We start from the raw sequence: 19743 nt of genomic DNA on the forward strand, positions 1-19743 counted from the left end.
TTATTAAGTACTTATTAGGTCTGCCTTTACCCTCTAAAGTACATTTTAGTTGAAATATTGCCTAAATGATTTTGTGACAAAGTAAGTCAGCACTTAAATCACCCTATGAGTGAGTACTTTCATTTTTTTCAGTCAATGACTCCTGGATGGTGCAGTCTTTGAAAAAAAAATCTAAAAGAATATTTAAAGAGTTAAGGGTGCACAAGTTTTATGAAAAATTGCTTTGGTCATATCAAGAAAAGAATTGAGAAAAACTGGCATAATTTATAGGTGTGACTATTTTAGCAGTTTTAACTTTAATATTGTAAATTTGTTAATAGATATTCAAAATGAATCGTGGACATGAAAACGAAGGAAAACTCCTACGGTTAAAAAGTCCAGCTGGTGCAGAGCCTGCAACATACAAGTGGCCTTTGACAAGACATGTATGTCTAGATGTTGTTATTTATATAGCATTTCAAAAGTTTACAAATGGTCATAGAGTTTGTATGATATGTTGATGAATTTTTTGTGACAATGTTTTTAGAACAGCTAAATTGATGCCTGAAGAGTATTGTTTTGCATAGAAAACAGTTTGAAGGGGTACCGGTAATCCATTTAATCCAATTACTTATCAAAGATATATCTATATAAGTGATAAAGGGTCTGAATATTTAAAGGCTACGTTTGTTGTGTCGGATGCAAAGTGTTTAAATGTACATGCCGTGTCCTAGCTTTTCACAAATTATGTATTTTTAGTGTTATCTTATTATTGAAAGAGAATGTGCCATTTTTTTCTGTTGATGGTAATAAAGCTGGGTATTTTTATCATTTTTAATTTCCACTTTATGTAGTTGTGTTAGGAAATAATAACTGCCACCAGCCCACCATTGTTTTTCAAGCTTTCAAACAAAGTAAACAATGGATGGTTTATACGCTGTATCTGTAATCAGATTTGTCCGGAATGAATATTTCTATTCTCACTAAACATCAGTGTACATGGCATGTGTGCTTATTTTGGAAATTGCTGTGCTTCATTCAATTATCTCATTTAATCAACTACTTTTGCAGGATACGAGGGATGGAGCTTTTGAAATCATTGACACCATCAGGTTAGTGTGATGTTGCTCTGTGTTGTTTCAAGCATGTCTTTTAATATTGTCAGAATTGTCTGGTAAACTATTGTAGTGGAATACAACCACGTTCTTGTGTGTTTGTTTAACTTTAACATTTATATACATTGTTTGTTATGTGTAGCATGTGCTCTATTCTAGCGTTAAATTACAGTTTACGAGTTGTTTTATGGTTTATAATACTGTGTTTCTGCTTTCGCATCGATTAGATGAGCGTTACACATAGAAAATTGGAAACTATTGATAAAAAAGATAGTGATCTGATAAAAAGTTTGGGGCAATCACCCAAACTTTTTACTATCTTCTGTTGTTGTCACATAAGAAATGAAAGGTAGACAGGTGGACACGAAGATTGGCTTCCTTGCCTTCCCGTCCACTTAATCTAAATCTTCAACCACCGGGTGTAAGCCTGGATACGACAAACAAAATTAAGAAATAGATATCCGTTTTCACAAATTCTGGTGAAAATGAAGTGGATGTAGCCACAATGCACACTGCAATAGTGCAATATTTTCAGTTTCCCCCAGGGTTGAGAAAAACCCGGGTTTTTTTAAAAAAGCCCAACCCGCCCGTTTTTTTTTTAAAAAAACCTGGGTTTTTTTGGGTTTTATTGTTTTTTTTTAAAAAAGATGCAAAAAAAGGAAGATTCATGCTTATTTCACCTCAAAACTACTTTTTACGAATGAAGTGCCTTTCACTCACAGTACATGCTTGCATAACTCAATAAAATAATGCACTAGGGCTGTTGTTGCTTGAATGTTGCATCATCCATTAATTTCAAGATCAAGTTGGATGTTGCATCATCCAATGATTTCTATACCAAGTTGATGCTACCGTGGTAGAAAATAGAAATCACATTATTGCATCATTTGCTTTAGATTTGAAGGCAAGGAGCATTTATGCCATCATGTTTAAATATTTTTTATCATTTATATATATATTTTATATAGTAATGACTAATGGATGAGCAATTGCGTGGCCAATGGCCATTTAGGCAAATGCTCTGAAACAGCCATGCGTTAGGATCCAGAATCTGTAATTGGTAAATAACCTCCTAAATTGCATTTCACATCATATATACAGACTACAATATAGAGTAGTACTTTCACCAGTTTACCTATAAGGCCTTCTTGCATAAATGAGTTTTAGCGTAGTATACACAAAGTGGCATTACTTGATTTTTGTGCACTGTACAATATCCACTGCGTTTTCAGTTTATTCTGGGAAATTTACTGCACAATCACATCCTAAAGTCCTAATTTAAAGTTTGTTTTAAGTGCCTTGTAGTGTTTTTGTTCATTTTTTTAATTTTCTATTAAAAACTGGACAAATATGATGCTCTGGGTTTTTTTATGGGTTTTTTTTGGTTTTTTAAGTGGGTTTTTTTAAAAAAACCCACCCGGTTTTTTTTGGGTCGGGTAAAATACCGACAACCCTGGTTTCCCCACTTCCCAATGCAGGTGGTTGCTCCTCGAAAAAGTAGTCCATAAAACAAATTACACAGGTATATAGTCCACATTCTACTGATTTTTAAAAACTTGCTAAACTTTGTGTTAATCATCAACTTTAGATGGGTTTGCAAAGATTATCCAGACCTTGAAATGGCAATGAAGAAACACATACTCGCAGATTACGATACTAAAGAGTAAGTTGACAGGTTCTACATAATTTTCATTGGTTGTTAAGGAATTTTAATTCCTCACCAGTCACCATGTGGTGTAGCCATATTTTGATGTCAGCCTTGTGTATGATTAGTCTATTTGGATGTTGCCTGTTTTACACGAAAGTGAGTCATTCTCTTCTAAAAGAACATCAGTGTATTAAAATTTAGTATTGTTTTTGCACTGCAATGTGTTTTGCACAGAGTTATTGCAGCTTTTCTATCCTAATAAAACATTTGTTTGATATTTCTACCAATATCCCATAAGTTAAGAAATGCTTCACTAACTTTTTCCGGAGTATAGCGTCTGTTTAAATATTGCAATGTTAATTTTGTTCCAGGCCTGCTTCATTTTCTTTCGTTATACTGTATATATACCATTTTTCTACCAATAGGTTTGCTGCAAATATGATTGTTGTTAGGAATAATACTAACTAAACCTAAATAATTCAAACTAAACCTAAACCAAAATCCAAACACTAGTGCTAAACACTAGTAATCCAAACACTAAATGTAACTATCTTGCCTAGAAATCATAGAACAATGACAAAGGCCCTGACTATGGAAAGTAGACTGTGGCATAGCATTAAGCAAACTTTAGCACTGCAGTCTCTGGTTGTCTTAAATCTGATTTACGGCTTAACTTTTCACCTAAGAAGCTCAATTGAAGGGTGGTCTATAAACAATTGCATTAGGTAAGACATATCTGTTAACCACTAATGCGCCGTTTTCTTACTCAGCTTTGAAAGCATGAAGGAATTGTGTAACAAGTACAACCGGGCAATTGAGTCAATTTTACAGTTGGTGAGTAACAGTTTTGGTCATTGATCTTGTTTGTTGATCAATCTGGTGCGTTGTTTCAACGTACGGCGACGTCAAGATACTGCAGATTGCTAGAGAGTCATTAGTTTAGAGACTTAAATCAAACAAAGGTTATTCTGGTAAGTGAATCATTGTCGCAACCCTAATAGCTTCATTACTGTATTAGTTTGTCATGCAGGCTCCTCAAACTTGAGCTGACACTGTTGTGACGCTGTAACAATGAGTCAATGTCTACATGCATTGAACTAATGTAAAAACGTCTGATGTGCCCACTGGGTTTTGAATTTGAGTTTATAAATACAGAAAGATGTTGTTACCTCTTACTTGTCTTGCGTTTGCACATGTCTTCAACTTCTAAAAAGAATTGTAAGTTTGGCAGTGGAATTGATGTGCAGCATAAAGGCGTTCGCGTTCTACTATCTATTTATAATGTGTATGGACTGTGGAGAATATACCAACACTCCAACAGGTGGAATCAATGCTTCTTCATTGTTCATGATTTGTTGATTATTTATGAAAAACTGCAGCTATGTAATTCACAGCTTGTAATGATGAGAATATTATTGTTCAGTGTTCACGTACTGTAAGCTTTTGGATTGAACTTAATTCGTTTTGATGTGTTTCTTTTAGTGGCAAGGCACTAGCAAGTCGGCCTTACTTCAAACGCAGCCATCTGCCGGCCTGTTGAAACACATATTGCAACAAGTACGCAGCTTTATCCTTCCTGAATACCCCAGCCAGAAAACCAGTCCTTTTTTACATTGATTCAACGTGAAGCAAAGAAAAAAAACTAGTTTTGCTGGCTTGGGCTATGTCTGAAGTGTAGTCTTGTAGGTGTCGAATGAGTGCCCAGACAGAAAATCCGTCATTTTTACTATGTTGTTTTACGTATTTGCGTATTTTTACGAATGTAAAAATGACAGATTTTGCTGTTTGGGCAAGTAGTCACACCGTCACAAGTTTCGTTTGTAGAATACACAGAGCAATAATGAGGTCTGTACAGCTTGATTTGTTTACGCTCCGGACAGTTTGTGTTAGTGAGTAACTAAACTGCTACTGCAAGCATCACGTTTTTTATTAAGCGGAACACTGGCTTTTTGTAAATAAAAAGATATTTGTTACAACACGTACACTGATATCTTTGGAGTTAAACGGCTAATTTTTTTTTCTACTTCATTTTTTTTTTAAACCGAGTGTTGTAGTCAAAAATGATCTGTTTCTTTCGTTCCCAGCCATTACTTACTCGTTCTAAAAAAGTATGAAATCTTTCTTTGAACACAAATTCTTTTCTGCGATTAAAAGACAACAACAATGCTTTTGTTCTTGGGCGAAAGTAAACTGATACATGTATTTGTTTTAAGGTTTATAATCACAGTGTCTTGGAACCTGACAAGCTCAATCAATACGAACCGTTTTCCCCTGAGGTTTATGGAGAAACATCTTTTGACTTGGTCTTGCAAATGCTCAACCAACTCAAGCTAACAGAAGATGACGTATTTTTAGACCTTGGAAGCGGTGAATACCATTAACCAACTGTTATTTTATGCCAGCTTGTCAAAGTCAGTATTTTTTACATTGATTCAACCTCTGTGGTTGGTGGTTCAATGTAAAAAGAACTGATTGTGCTGGCTGGGTTGTCAAAATCTTGCGATTCCTGTCGTGTCATGCTGGCCAGACAGCAAAATCCACCATTTTTACATCGATTCAACGTCTGAAGACGTTGAATCAATCAAAAAATGATAAATTTTACTGTCTGGTTGAGTACAATCAATGGCAACGCACCATCTATTTACCTCCAGTATACTACCTTCAGCCGATACTTGGTACAATTGGTTTAAAACTAACGCCTGATCGCTGCTTAGCGCATATGGCATGGGTGTGCGATGGGTTCTACTCTGTCGTATATTGTTCCTGTTGTTTGTATTACGCTCAAGTTGTTTGCACTTACAACTTGCCTTTCAAAGCTGTTTATCACGTTTGGCTGCACCTAAATCCAGCGCAAAACTGCTTTAAATTGACGAAATTGTGATGTCGTTGTTTGCTTCATGCATTTTATTGCTTAAATATGCAATTATGCATGCCTGGTTGACATGGAGAGATAGTAGCAATACTTGTTTAGCACACATTATCTTCTGCGCAGGTGTCGGTCAAGTAGTACTGCAAGTTGCTGCTGCCTCCCCATGTAAGATGTGTTTGGGCATCGAAAAAGCCCCTCTTCCTGCTAAATACTCACAAGTAAGTACTCCTGGTGATTTTTGTTATATACAGCTGAAAATTTTAACGACGTACATCAAAGATGAGGCCTGCTTCGCAATTTATGCGTAACAATCGTGGTAATACTAAACCCAAGCACGAATTGCTGACTTAGCTTTGTTTTTGAGATTGCACTTTGTTTTTCCACACGTAAAGATGCAGAATATATGAAACTCTTTGTGGTTGTAGCGTGTTTGTCCATCACTTCCTGGCAGAGCTGTGTGTTGTCACTCAACCTTAGTCATCTGATAAATCTTACGTTTTTACATCATCAAGTAATTGAATATTGATTCTTTCGATAGCACTTGATCCACGTCTGCTGTTGTAAGAAAGCGGTAACTTTTCTAACTAGCACTTGTTGTCAAGAGTATGTGACTTGATTGTTACAACCTCATCAAGGAGTACATGATGATTGTGATTGGTCGTCGTATCTGTGGCCTTTGTGTTATTGTTTTGAATCCCTTGTTTGAGGAACATCCCAGACAGCAACATCCGTCATTTTTTACATTGATTCAACGTCTGTCTGGGTGGTTAGTGGTCAATGAGAGTCATTGTTCACACTTGTGACACTAACCGCTTCGTCTGTTTTGTCCCAGACAACAAAGTCCGTCATTTTTACGTCGATTCAACGTCTGCAGACGTTGAATTTTCTGTCTGGTGTCCTTCCGCATGTCGGTATTTGAACCTTAACTTTCTTTGTAGAACATGGATACCGAGTTTAAGAAGTGGATGAGATGGTATGGAAAGAAGTACCGACCTTACAAGCTTGAGGTTGGTGACTTTCTGGATGAGGAATGGAGGGAACGCATCGCTGGTGCAACGTAAGTCAATGTTACATTTTAGTTACAAGACAAAGGAATCAAAGCACGCACACTCGCGCAGCCTTTTGTTTTCAGGTAACGTGTGAATACTCTCAATACAAAGATAAAAGTTGAATCGAAACCGTCTAACGTGTTGTTGTGTTTTCTGCTTTTGTCGTGTCTCAGTAGAATTATCTCACACTGTCACTTTGTCAACCATTTCCAGGGTTATCTTCGTCAACAATTATGCGTTTGGACCCGAGGTGGATCATCAACTGAAGCTTAGATTCGCGAACCTCAAGGAAGGGTGCAGGATTGTATCATCCAAAGCTTTTGTGCAGACCAATTTTCGGATCACCGATAGAAACCTATCCGGTGAGTTGTCATGCTGAATATGTATGTGTTTCTAACACTCAATTGAAAGTAACTTCAAACTGCTTCAATTTATTTGGATACTATCTAAAATTAAACATGTAAAGATATTTTATGTGTAATGCATCACTTAAAATGCATTGGGACAGTTTAACTCATTTGATAGATCATCATGTCATTGTGGTGATCTTCTATTGAGATTAATTAGAAATGTGACATCAACTCTGGTAAGCCTTTATGAGACTTATAGAAAACATTTGTATCATGAAATAATCGCTAGATGTTTATTTACTGTGTAGATATCGGAACGATCCTGCGCGTGTCAGTGCTCTCACCCCTCCGAGGATCAGTATCGTGGACACCAAACCCAGTTACATATTATCTCCAGGTATCAGCGCCGGATGTGCTTTACCTATATTTATTACATTGTTAACTCAACATCAGTTTCAAGAAATGTATTGGCTGCGTTTCTGTTATGTTTGATTTACTGATGTACGGTAGTATTAAGCTATTGCAGAGAATCATGGTGGTTTGTAAAAATCATATCGCTTTTTCCTTAGCATCCAGTATGCTGCAGTATCGACACCGTATGTGTGATTCCATCCAACTATTTGCTGCGTCTTTGTAGAAAACAATTCACTTGAAACATGAAACGTTATGAGTGTCGTCAGTGAATAAATGTCGACATTGTGTGAACCAGCTGTGAATCACCCTTTCAAGCAAACCACCCGAGGTACTCAGTTCAATTCCTTCTTCAGGTGGTGGATCGTACCATGTTAGAGCGTTACTTTCTCGCTCAAAAAGACCCAAAATTAAGAGAAGAATTTGAGCTCGAAAACCGCAGATCTAAAGACAATAGCCCATCTACCAAGATGATCAATGTATGTGCAGTTTTTAACCCACTTTGTTCAATTTCATTTTAAATTCTATTGCAAAGATAGAGCGGTAGAGCATTGTTCGCAAGCTATTTGTGCACAAACCAAGCTCTTCTATTAAGAATTGATTTTACTATCGCAATTATATCATTTTCAGTTAGACGCATATAAAATTTCAATTAGAACTAAAAGTATGATATTATGTGAGGTTCTGTTGCTCAAGGTCTATTGTGCCCCCTGTACGATTGTAACTTAACTTAGAAACGATTAGGTCGCGGTGACTGATGAGAATAATGTTAGAATACTGGATATTTATGAACATTAAATAAATCTTCAGAATCGAACACTCAGAATCGGCAATGGAAATGGTGACACTGACAGTAGCGAGGGAAAAGAAAATACAAGACCTTCGGCAGGTAAATTGCAAAGTCTGATCATGCTATCATTCTTTGACTCCAAATATACACATTTGCAAAGTTGTCAGCTCACGTCACAATATGTTGTTGCGAGTTTTTCACTGAAGTAAAAACTCGACCGGTGACCTGCAATCAGTAGCCTTGGTGTAATATTCATCAAAAATATCCTGGTTTAGTGACCGCTGGCTTTTTTCATTGTTGTTGTCGTTGCTTCGCATAACGCTAAATGCTGGTATTTGGTTGCAAGTTCAAAAGAAGTTGATTTAACTAACCATTGAATTGTTGTTGCATTGGATGGGTTGGTGTTTTTCTTGAAACCGAGTAACTAGGTATTCTGACATGATGATGAATGGTCTGATTTCGGAAGTTTGTTTTTATTTATCTGTTTGTGAGTAGTTTCTTTGTCTTCAGGCAAGTGCCTGATCATTGAAGATTTTGGCAACGTAAGAAAGCCAATATACATATTTTACCTGCAAGCATGTCATACCCAGATAACAAATCAAACGTCTGCAGACGTTAAATCAATGTAAAAACGTTTGATTTTCTGTCAGGGTAAGTATCTTGCCAAGACGCAGCCGCTTGCTCAAGAGCGGTGTTGAACCGATATCCTTCGGAGTGTCGTGAATGCTCTTTATTACCCGACAAAAGAAATGTCAATTTGAAGCACGATATTCTCGTGTTTTTCAATGTTCAGCTGGCATCCCTGTGCAATGTGCATATGGAACCGAACTTGGCGGCGATAGTAACCGACTAGCTGACCCTGTGGTCTGACACTTATTTTTAGCTGAATGAACTTTGCTCAAAATATAACTGTATTGGTTTTTGATTGCTATTGTTTAGATTTCGTTTGGTAGCAAAGAAAAACTTTTGTGCCGTTTTTAATTTTTATTCACCTTGTTTATTTTATGTACTTGTTAATTTTCACTTATTTAGGCGATGCTGTTTGTAAAGATTTGAAGGATCGACTAATTCCGGGCAACAAAAAGTTAAACGGAGTTAGAAAGGCAAGTATTTTAAACGAATGTGAATGGGCTACAAATGTTTTTTGTCGATTCACAGTGACCATTTGTTATTTTGTAAAAGCTTACGTTCTTTACCTGAAATATAGAAGTAACTTCACACTTTGTATTCTAAGACAGATTTTCGGTATATATCTTTTCGTCACGTAGTTTTGATTGGTTTGATCGAGAAAAATTTTCTTGTTGAACACGCCGTTGAATTTAAATAAAAGTAATGTAAAATTGGCAGCGCGATTTTCGAAACCAGCGAAATCCTTGGCAGCTCTTGTATGTTTAACTTGTGGTGATGTTTGTTCAGAGCGAATCTAACAGCTCATCACGAGTGTCCACGCCGGGGCCACCTACACCTAGCAAGAACAATAAAAAGCAGAGAAAAGTAAGCAGCACTTCTGTGGAAAGTGACGGAAACGACGATTCCGATTTCGCCAGCGAAAGCCGCGTCGTCGATGGAACGGACAGCATGGAAAGCGAAGAGTTTTCTTCTGATGAGTATACCATCCCTTCAAAATCCACATCCAGTGCTAAGCGTCTAACACCGAAGTCAAGGACATCGAACAAACGGTCCAGGGCGAAGAAAAAAAATGTCGCTGACGACCAGCAGAAGCTTGCCTCAAAAACGAAAGTAAGTTAATTTACCGCGATGACTGCCCTTGCTTTGTGCTGCAGTGCGATCAAAACTTGTTAAAACGTTCTATTATCAAAACTTGTCTAAATCTGAGATTTTTTTAGTTTCTTCACAATATATACTTTATCACATCTACCGGACTTTGATTGATTGCTTTTAAATCATGTCTGGATTTTTCAGAACCCTTCCGCTACTGCGTCTCCAAGTGAACAACAAACGGAGAATTTGAAGTCTAAAAGAGTTCGGCGAAGTTGTCGAAAGCCACCGCCGAAAGTAAGCGAGAATTTCATTGTATTAATCGCGTTTCTAAGTGCGACAACTTTCAATACAATTCCTTTATTGCGCTCGCAGAAGTCTCGATCTTCCACACCGGACGTAAAGAAGAGTCGTCCGGGGAGTGCGAAGAAGAATCAAGTCGTGCAGATGGACGCGATCCAGTTCCTTCACGAGAAGACTATTGGAAGTGATGTCAAAGGTACGTCTCGGAATACGTGGCATCCCATGTGATTTGTATTGTGGATTTGAAACGACACTTCTAAACCAATGCAATGCATAAAGCGTAGTGCCTTCTAAGTTTCAGCGTGACCATGGAATTTTTAAATGTTCAAGCTTGAAGGTTTCTTCAAATTTATTGATTGCTTCAACAGCTTGTGGTGGCACTCTTTTTCATAGATGAAAGTGCATTTTTAAACTTTTGATATCTTGCTGCGATTTATTCGTTCATTACATTTGAATTTGAGATTAAAAGTTTTCAGATACGTCATACGAAGTAAAGCTTTTCGAAACAGATATTTGTAGTCGACACGAATTGTTTTTGCAGTCGTAAAACCGTGCACTAGTTAACTTCCAAACCACTCCAGCTCCACCAAAAATTTAAAAATTATAGCAAAGTATTTGTGAGCATGCTGTCATTACTTTGTTTCGCTGTATGGTAAGGAAACTATCCGCATTCGTTCGCACCTGCTGTTGACTTATCTTAATTATGTAGTTGTCACATTTTCTTCCAAAAAGAGAGAAAGAATCAATATTCTGATACTGTATTCGGCTGGTAGCATCAAGTTGATGTTTTTCGTTTAGATCCAGGAGAGTTTGTGAACGTTTCCCTTCTGAGCAAGCCTATCGTGACCACCGGTCCTTCCATCAGGTCTGCTGCTTTGAAAGAAAAGCAACTCTACGCCTTGGACTTCATGTTTGGTAAGTTGGTGATGTCACAAATTATACATTTTCATTGTCGCCACATTGGATGACAAAGTTCCAACCACACGATGAACGGCAGTTTTTCACCTAAGTGTGTTTCAATTTGTCAAACTTCGACAATATTCCATTACAATAGGACCCGCCCCAGTAGCTCAGTTGGTTAATCACCGACTGTGTGCACGAACAATGCGCAAGATCAAGCAGCGCTGGTTCGACTTTAAGGTGTGCGCTTGAGCAACGCATTTAAGGACTGCTCTCCATTCATCGGCACGTGGTGGATGGGACAATTCACAGACAACAAGCGGAAACTTCACTTTGACAAATTCGGTAACAAGGCTTGCGTCAGTGGTTTAAAATCCCTACAAGTATGTGAAACTACCAAGATTAAACTAGCAAAGAAGGTTTTTCAGTCCGATGATAAAGACTCCTATAATCCTGTAATACTTCATGTCTTGCCAATATGGCGTACGATCTGACACGGATTTTTGATGTTTTGAACATCGTTTGTCTTACACTCAAAAGCGTAACTGTAAATATCCGCTCATTGGCTAAGGCAGTGGTTCTCAACCGGGGTGCCGCGGCACTCAAGGGTGCCATTTACGTTTCGCAAGGGTGACGCAAGTTATTAGAGTTGCGTTATCATATATGCGCCCAGACGTTGAAAGGATTTGGGCTAAAACTCAAGCGCAAATTTCGCACTAACTTTATTTGAAATGAACTTCATTAAATTGTATATGATACGATACAGAGCTGTAGTTACTAGTTAGTTCTGTTTTTGCAAAAACTCTTCAAAATTATTTTTATTTAATGCAGAAAATTTTTGGTTTGACTGTGGGTGCCGCCAAATTATTTGGTTGTTTGCAGGGTGCCGTAAGCCGAGAAAGGTTGAGCCACTGGGCTAAGGTTTTGATAGGGACAGCACATTACGGGACGCGCAACTCCGTTGTTCCGCTAACATTAGAAGGGTCAATTGCCAATTTGACATTTTTTACGCTTTGCTGCTGGCTTGTTTTCAACTAAAAACCTTAAATTGCTTTCAAACCAACTTCACTCTTCTTATATAATCTATAAAAAGTACATTATTTTGTAAATAAAAAAAACGTAACCCTTTTAGTGTTGCAGATAAGCCAAAAGCGGATGTAGTTTCGCATCCCTATGATCTACAATCCCTAGGTTTTGAGGGGGGTTGTCATCGCTAAAAAAATGAAACTGATTTTTGCGCACAGTTACAGCTTAGTTTGATCTCTTCGTCGCCATCTTAGCTGCGTCATTGTTTCCTGCCAATTTTACATTACTTGAAGGATTTGTATTGTGTTTGAACAGAACGTTGGAAAATGCGAGTGTTGCGATTGATGTGCGATTCTGTGAACGATGATTTTTCCGCCAATCTACGGAAGCAGCATGCCTTTGAAAAAGAAAAGCAAGGTCGCTTGCATGAAACGCTTAACGCATTGCACAGCGACATAAAACATTTAACGAATGACAGCGCAACTTTGGCTCAAGCAAGGCTGCATGAGGTACAGTAGGTGTACTGGTATGGTGTGTGCTATCCATTTGTTGGAAGTTTTCTTTGTGTTATTTGTGTCTTTGGTAAAAATGTAAAACTTGTTAAATTGATTTTTGACTCCTTTTACTTCAAAGAAGCACGGTCTTCATCCCGAAACATCATGATCGACCAGTTCACTGCAGCGACTCCATTTTGGCATCTGCCATTTTTAAGTTCTTTTTTGTCAGGTCATCCTTCATCGTGCCTTCCGCATTTTTTGTGGCTTTTCTTATCGTACTTTTCCTTGTTATTACTCCATTCCAAACTATAACTTAAATTATTTTACCGAAACGTTGTGACGGTATCACGCGGATGAATATTTGATAGGAATTTTACTTTTGGAAAAAAATCGCTTTGCTCTGACACTTAAATAACTTGTTTTGTTCATTGAAGCTGCAAATGGAATCTCATGACCCGAGGAAGCTCTTCTCATTGATCGCCGCCGAGCGAGGCCGCAACGAACATCTTCAGGTGGAACTCAAGCAGCTCTACACGAGTTTGCAGCTCGTGCAGATGGAAAACAATTCTTTGGTATGTAGTTGTCACCTGAACTAACTGTGCAAACGTATATTCGTGGGCTGAATAGTCTGCTCAAGAGAATGGTGAACCTGACAGTTTTGCATGCTTGCACAGGCTTTGAACTCCAAATGTAGACATGGACACCGAGGTTGACAGTTTGAACCTGATACAAATAAACGTATACATCGAGTCAAACAGTATTTCCATATTTTTGTTTGCAGAATTACAAAAAGTTTTGATGTTACCAAGTTTCCGCTCGTGTGTCATATTGTATGTTGTAGCCACTCGCAGTAACCATTTCACTTCGATTTTTAGGTTGAAGGGAAACTGTTTGATGATGTGAAGCCTCTGATCAGTCAAGATGGTGTGCTGGACGTCAATTCTGTCAACAACTTGCTTCGACGAGCGTTGCTCATGTTGGAACATCATAATGAACAAGATCAACGCAACGCGACCAGCCTGGGTATGACATTTTTTTCCATGTAAAAGGTTTTCGCATTGATGACTGTAGCAAGAGTTTTTCTACTGTCAAGATGTTACTTTCGCATTATTCTGTGCAAAAAACATCAGTTGATAACCACAAAGGTTACATTTGTCATCAGGCGCATCCATGTACCCGTCCACTTCCGCGATATACCAGAGCATTTCAAGTCGTATCCATTCCTCGGATGTTGCAAGTGAGACATCCCTGAGCCAGGCTTCAGCTGCGTCATCCCGCTTGGAAGTCTCCACCCAACATGGCGGCTCGACAAAGCACAAGAAAGACAAGAACAAACGTTCGGAACTCCCAGTCGAAGCGATGGAAATCGTTCAGCAAGTGAGTTACTTGTTCAATGTGATTCCTGGTTTTCACGATAAGGCGTTTGGTAAATATCAAAGTCATTCTGGCTGGCATTGTTTTGCATTGAAGGCACATCGTTTACTTTTGTACAATGTTCAACTAGCAGCAAGCGTTGAATCAACGTTAAAAAAAAACAAATGTGGTATTAAGTATGAATTCAATGAAACAAGTTCGTTGTTATTTTTGATAATCTTGGAAATATCTTTGCAGGTTCTGGACAACTATCGCGAAGGAAGACAAAGCAAAGCTTCTAAAATTTTCGTGACGTCATCCACATCAAGCAATCCTAGTGGTGCCGCTGTGCCAATTCAACCGAAGAAAAGGAGATCGGAGAAGCAGAAAAAAGCATCGTCAAAAATCCATCCGGATGATGTTTTACGTGTGTCCACCGGGAATAAAGTCATCGATCCTCTCCATCTCATCAGTGGAGCAGATTTTTCACCGGTCACACCCCCAGACACGCCTTCATATGCCCCTTTGTTCAAAGGAACGTCTACACAAGCGGTTGGCGATAAGAATAAAGTGCAACAAGCGCTTTCTTCTCAAGCGTGGAATAATCTCGGCGCACTTGGCAACACGAAGCCTTTACTGCACGGAGCATCAGGTCAATACCAGAGTCACGTGATCGGTAATGTGTCGTCTGCGGGCGCTTACAACCCTTATCTCCATCAAGATCAAAGCAAGCGGAATGCTGCCGTGGTAGAACAAGCATCTACGAAATATAGCATCTCGAAACCACAATCCTCAAACACAGTCGCCGCTCAGCTGCCTGGGACGCCAGCACCTCAGGCGACGACGCAACACTCTGCGTCTGTGCCACGATTGTCTTCGCCTTCTCAACCGCGTCATTTTAACATTCAGAGCTTGGTCTACAAAGGTCATCCAACGTCAGGCAAACCAACTGTTGAGAATGTTCCTTCGTCAATAGCATCTCAAAACTCAACACCCACTTCACTTTCAACAGCTTCCAGCAGCAATAAAGCGCCAGCTGCTAGTCATACCCAAGCAACGAAGAACCACGAGAGTTTTGCGCCCTTGCATTTGTCGACCGTCGCTCCTGGTTCGATACATATTAAATCTGAGCCAGATGGCCCTTTCACTCATCCATCTTCACAATTCACTGTAGGTAATTCGTCGTCAGATTTCAGTCCTGAAGCCCGTGCCTTTCCATTGTATTCACCAATGCTTGGCTCTGCGCAAGCACTTTCGTATTTATCTCATCAGTACAGACCTCAGGGAATCGGTGCTGCTGGATTTGCAGCTCCTGGTAAAGTTAGCTACAGTCAACAACCTCCACAGGTTCCGGTGCAGGTGGCATCCCTTTATCCTCACATTCACTCGTCTCCTCACATAAATCCTCAGTCCATGTTTAGTGGCAAGCAACAGCTGATGATGTCGGCGCTGTCTGTTGGCAACCAACAAAAAACGACTTTTGCCTCACCGCCCGCTGCAGAAGACAAGACGCAAGACACGTCTGCCTCGACGAGTACAAGCATCGTCGCTCAACTCACTTCCAATGCAATGACTTCACCAAAACCATTGTCTATCAAGATCCCTTCAGCCGGCAATACTTCCGCAACTGGAAGCCACAAATACACAGAGGTTAGGCAATCGTTTAACACAGGCACGAGGAGCGCAAGTAGCGACAAACGTCCGATAAACAGAAAACACTCGGCTTCAAAGCATGAATCGGAGTTTCCTGGTTACCATGGCAGTTTTTCTCCACTAACCCCGACCGAAGTTGGATTCAAGGAGCTCTCATCCAGCTTAACAAATTTTCAAAACTCATTTTCGACCACCAGCGAATGCGTCGTCCGAGGTTCGACTCATAACAGTTCTGCCTCAACCACGGTCTCCTACACTGGAATGACGTCACCCTTACGATTTCATCCTTATTCTTCTCCTGCCAGAAAGGGCGGCGAAATTGGCTTGTTGGACTCTGCAACAGATTCTGCTCCTGAATCTGAGGTTCACAGCTCCCCGAAGAAATGTACAGAAGCATTGACACCAACCACCGAGGTGGCACCCGTCGCTGGAGAGCAAGCAATTCGACCTCCACCTTCCAATAGTGCTGAGAGTAACTCATCTAAAAACCAAGCTGTGGCTGATACCGTTGCTTCCAATTCTGCAAAATCTTTACCAAAGAGTCCTGATGATGCTGAGCTGGTGATTGATGAAGACCCCAACCTGACAGTGACCACATCCGCCGATCGTGTCTTGGCGGCATCTCAAACGACAATCACTTCCACATCAGTTCAGTCCAGTAAATCTCCAAATGAAAACGCTTCGGTATCTACTCCCGAGGCTATGTCGGAAGCGAAACAATCAGGGACGTCTGATCATTCAACCTCTGAGACTGCCGCTTTGTCTAAGGAAAGTGCCCCAAAAGACACCACCTGTTTACGCTCGCCCGAAGCTCAAGCGCAATCAGAGGAAGCTCCTGTTTTATCACCCACCATGTGGCCAAAAACAAAGAAGCAGTTAGCGCGACAACAAATGTCATCTACAAAAGTACCTGGTATGACTTGTTTTAATAGTAGGAAACCTAAAACCTGTGTTTTAATACTAGCAGGAAAACATTTTTCAAAATTTTGGGTTAATGCAGTGTACATTACTTAATAACTTGATGTATGTAGAATTGTAGATTGTAGAAACTATTGATAAAGAGTGATGACGTTTTTAGATGTAGTTGTCGCATCTTCTTTGGAGGCGAATGTTCAACCGCAGCTGACGCCAGCTTCAGCTGAGTACCAAGCTCCCGTGGCGGTATCAAGCCAAGAAAATGACATCGCTGGTACGATGAAAACTCCGTCACCAAGCACGACTAAGGCAATGAAAGGCCTCTCTGATGTCCCAAGCAAATCGCCACAGAGTGCATCCACTGAAGAGCAAACCACTCCGCCAAACGAAAAAGCAATCCCAACATCGTCATCCACGTCTGCACCAAGTTAGTGTCGTGTGGCCTACTTTGTTGAAAGTGCTCGTTTCTGCCATAATTAATTTAATGTATTTGTAAAATTTCAAAGAAAGTGCGCCAGAACCATCTTTAGTGTTGAGTGATATTCGTTTTCATCAACCCATCACTTTCCGTCGATCATCGGGCTAGCGCTTTAATCGTTGTAGCGAACGAAGTTTGCATTGCATTCATGTCTCACCTTTTCTTTATCGTTTGTTTAGCTTCAACTTCCAAAACTTTGCCTCCTCCTCCAAATGCCCAGACGACTGTTTCTCATGCTCTTCCAAGAAGAAGGTGAGAAAGAACTTTTTTTTATTTGAAATTTGATTTGCTTGCTTTAGTTTTTGTGCTAATTGCAATGCAATACATAAGCTTCTAGTCTTCCAAGTCAGCAAATCACTTCCTTCCACGTTGAATCAATGCAAAAAAGGATAAATTTCCTATGTAAGTTTCTGCCGAGCAGTTGGCCTCCCACCATGAGCCATGGCTTGATATTATCAAATAACTTTTGAAGGATGGACATGTCAGCAGCCAACCTCAACGTACCTCATTCTTAGTATGCTGTGACTTATTCTTGTTATTTTGACAATCTCTCGGTTTTGTAAACAACTTGTCCTCTGGCATATGGTTTTCTGTATTTTGTGCTTTTTCAATGAATGTCAGTATTTGACTTGTTCATGTTTATGTGCGTAGGTCGTCGTCACGTGACAACCCACGCAACCATCGTCACGTGCAAGACCGAACCAGTCCCGCTGGTTGGAAGAACCAGAAGCAAAATCGAAGCTTCCAACAGAACAATTACTGCGTTAAAGATCGTTCCTACAAGGAATCACCAAGCCCTTCGCCTCAATGGCCGCAGCAATGGAATCAGACCGACCAGTATTCCAACTTCTATCACCAAGGAAGTGGGCCAACCAACTCCGAGCAAAACGTCATGTTTTTTCCTGGGAATGCGGTTTTCAGCGGATTTTCTTCACCGCCTATTTCCTTTTCGGGATTCAACCCCTCGATGCCCTTTTTCCCGCCCCCCAATATCGGAAACTTTCCCATTCCACCACCACCGCCTTCCATAAACCCCCCTCCACCGCCACCCCTGCCTCCTTCTGATTCGGTCTCCACGTCAAGATCTTCGTGGCCTTCTGAACCATTTGCTTCGTCCTCAAAGAGCAAGTCACACGTGGACCCCCTTCCTCCACCGCCCCCTCCCCCAGGACGCCCTCCAAGCAGGTGAGATCATATTTTGCTTGTTTTTGTCCACCTAGCTACCCACAGCGTTTTGTACCTATTCCTGCAATTGACAGACAGTGTCATGTAAAAGGCTTTGGATGGCAATGCGGCATAACGGAACGCTCCGTTAGCAAGTTGTTTTCCTGATGGCAAAAGTTTGTGTTTTCTTTCAGATCGAAAGCGAGTTAATCTACCCGATTGGATGTGTGGGAACGAAAACGTGGTTTCAAGATTTTAATGACAAGAAATTTTACTCTTGCGTGAACTCTCCTTTATTGTTTGACAATCTTTCGTTACTTTGTTATTTTTATGTTAGTTTAGTGTATGTTCAAGTCCGATCTGTCGTAACTTAGACAATATTTTCTCACTCTAGCAAAATTTCGATCGTTTTAGCCAAAATTTTGTGTCGACAACTGTTTTGAAATTTTGATGCGTCATTGAAAATCAGTAATTCTATGCAAAATTCTGAAACGAAGTTTTAAACCTATTGCGAAAATTCAAAATTTTATTGCGAAAATATGTAAATTGAAGCTGTTACTTGTGCTACTCAGAACTCTTTATGCGACGATTCCTTTGTAACCATATAACTCAATTATCAAAGCAAATTTCAGATCAGGCTTTGCAATTTCACAGTACGTTATTCGGACGAACAGTAATTCACTAATTCTATTCTTTCGTGAGGATAATAGTTTTGCGTATTTTGTAGAGTAATTTAACAAAGGCCAACAGCCCAACATCCTACCTCCCAGCTTCAAAACCACTTTTCATGTGGAATCTGTGACTGCGTTCGTTGGCTCAGTTTTATCATGCAAGTCCTCCTAGCCTTAATTATAGGTGGCTTCCAATATTCTCTGGCGTGTCATTATATCTTTATTTGTATGCGAATTGCAACTACCGTGCCCCAGGCTGAAGGCGTCGGCTTTGTTTTTTGATTCAACTTAAATTGTCGTTTTAGCCTCAGATTTTTCCTGTGAAGCGAGTTGTAACCTGTCAGCAAATCAGTCATTTTTTCTGCATTCGTCTGCGGATGTTGAATCAATGTAAAAAAACGGCTGATTTGCTGTCCGGGTAATCTCGAGTACGATTGTAGCTTTTATCAACGTTAGTTTTACGATTTTTAGCTCTATTTATTAAGTCTTATTCAGGCATGACTGACGAATACAGGAAACGCTTAATTTCAGCAGACTGCTACATCGTGTATATACTATTACTTTCATCTTCAAAGAAATCTCATTTCAAGCTGTTGCGTTGTGTCATTATTGGTTGAAGAATTGTGTTGGTTTGATCGGCTGTTTACCTACTTGGATGAGTAATTCGCAACTAGCAAAATCCTCCCTTTTGATATTGATTTCAACCCAAAAAGCGGATTTTTCTAGCTAGGAAGAAGTAGCGTAGATTGCAAGAATATCTTTGCGTACAAGTTTATGGAAACGCCCATCACGATCCTTAAATTAAGTTGAGCAAAATTGATTGTCTTTACTTACATCATGGTATTTGACTACA

General features: G+C 39.7%; 1 protein-coding gene across 1 annotated transcript; it reads left to right on the forward strand.

The window, feature by feature from the left end:
- Positions 1-292: 292 nt before the first annotated feature.
- LOC145777932 (uncharacterized) lies at positions 293-19484 on the forward strand. Its single transcript, XM_082589294.1, has 26 exons — positions 293-425; positions 1051-1091; positions 2683-2757; positions 3513-3576; positions 4225-4299; positions 4956-5109; positions 5735-5829; positions 6550-6668; positions 6874-7022; positions 7319-7407; positions 7778-7900; positions 8232-8310; positions 9244-9314; positions 9628-9951; positions 10135-10227; positions 10306-10429; positions 11032-11148; positions 12475-12668; positions 13091-13228; positions 13532-13679; positions 13819-14033; positions 14268-16575; positions 16741-17004; positions 17235-17307; positions 17707-18240; positions 18414-19484. The coding sequence occupies exons 1-26, from the start codon at positions 330-332 to the stop codon at positions 18427-18429; spliced, it is 5778 nt and encodes a 1925-aa protein (XP_082445420.1). The 5' UTR covers positions 293-329; the 3' UTR covers positions 18430-19484.
- The last annotated feature ends 259 nt before the right edge of the window (positions 19485-19743 follow it).

Source organism: Aplidium turbinatum, chromosome 10 (assembly GCF_918807975.1).
Source record: "Aplidium turbinatum chromosome 10, kaAplTurb1.1, whole genome shotgun sequence".
NCBI classification, from domain to species: Eukaryota; Metazoa; Chordata; class Ascidiacea; order Aplousobranchia; family Polyclinidae; genus Aplidium; species Aplidium turbinatum.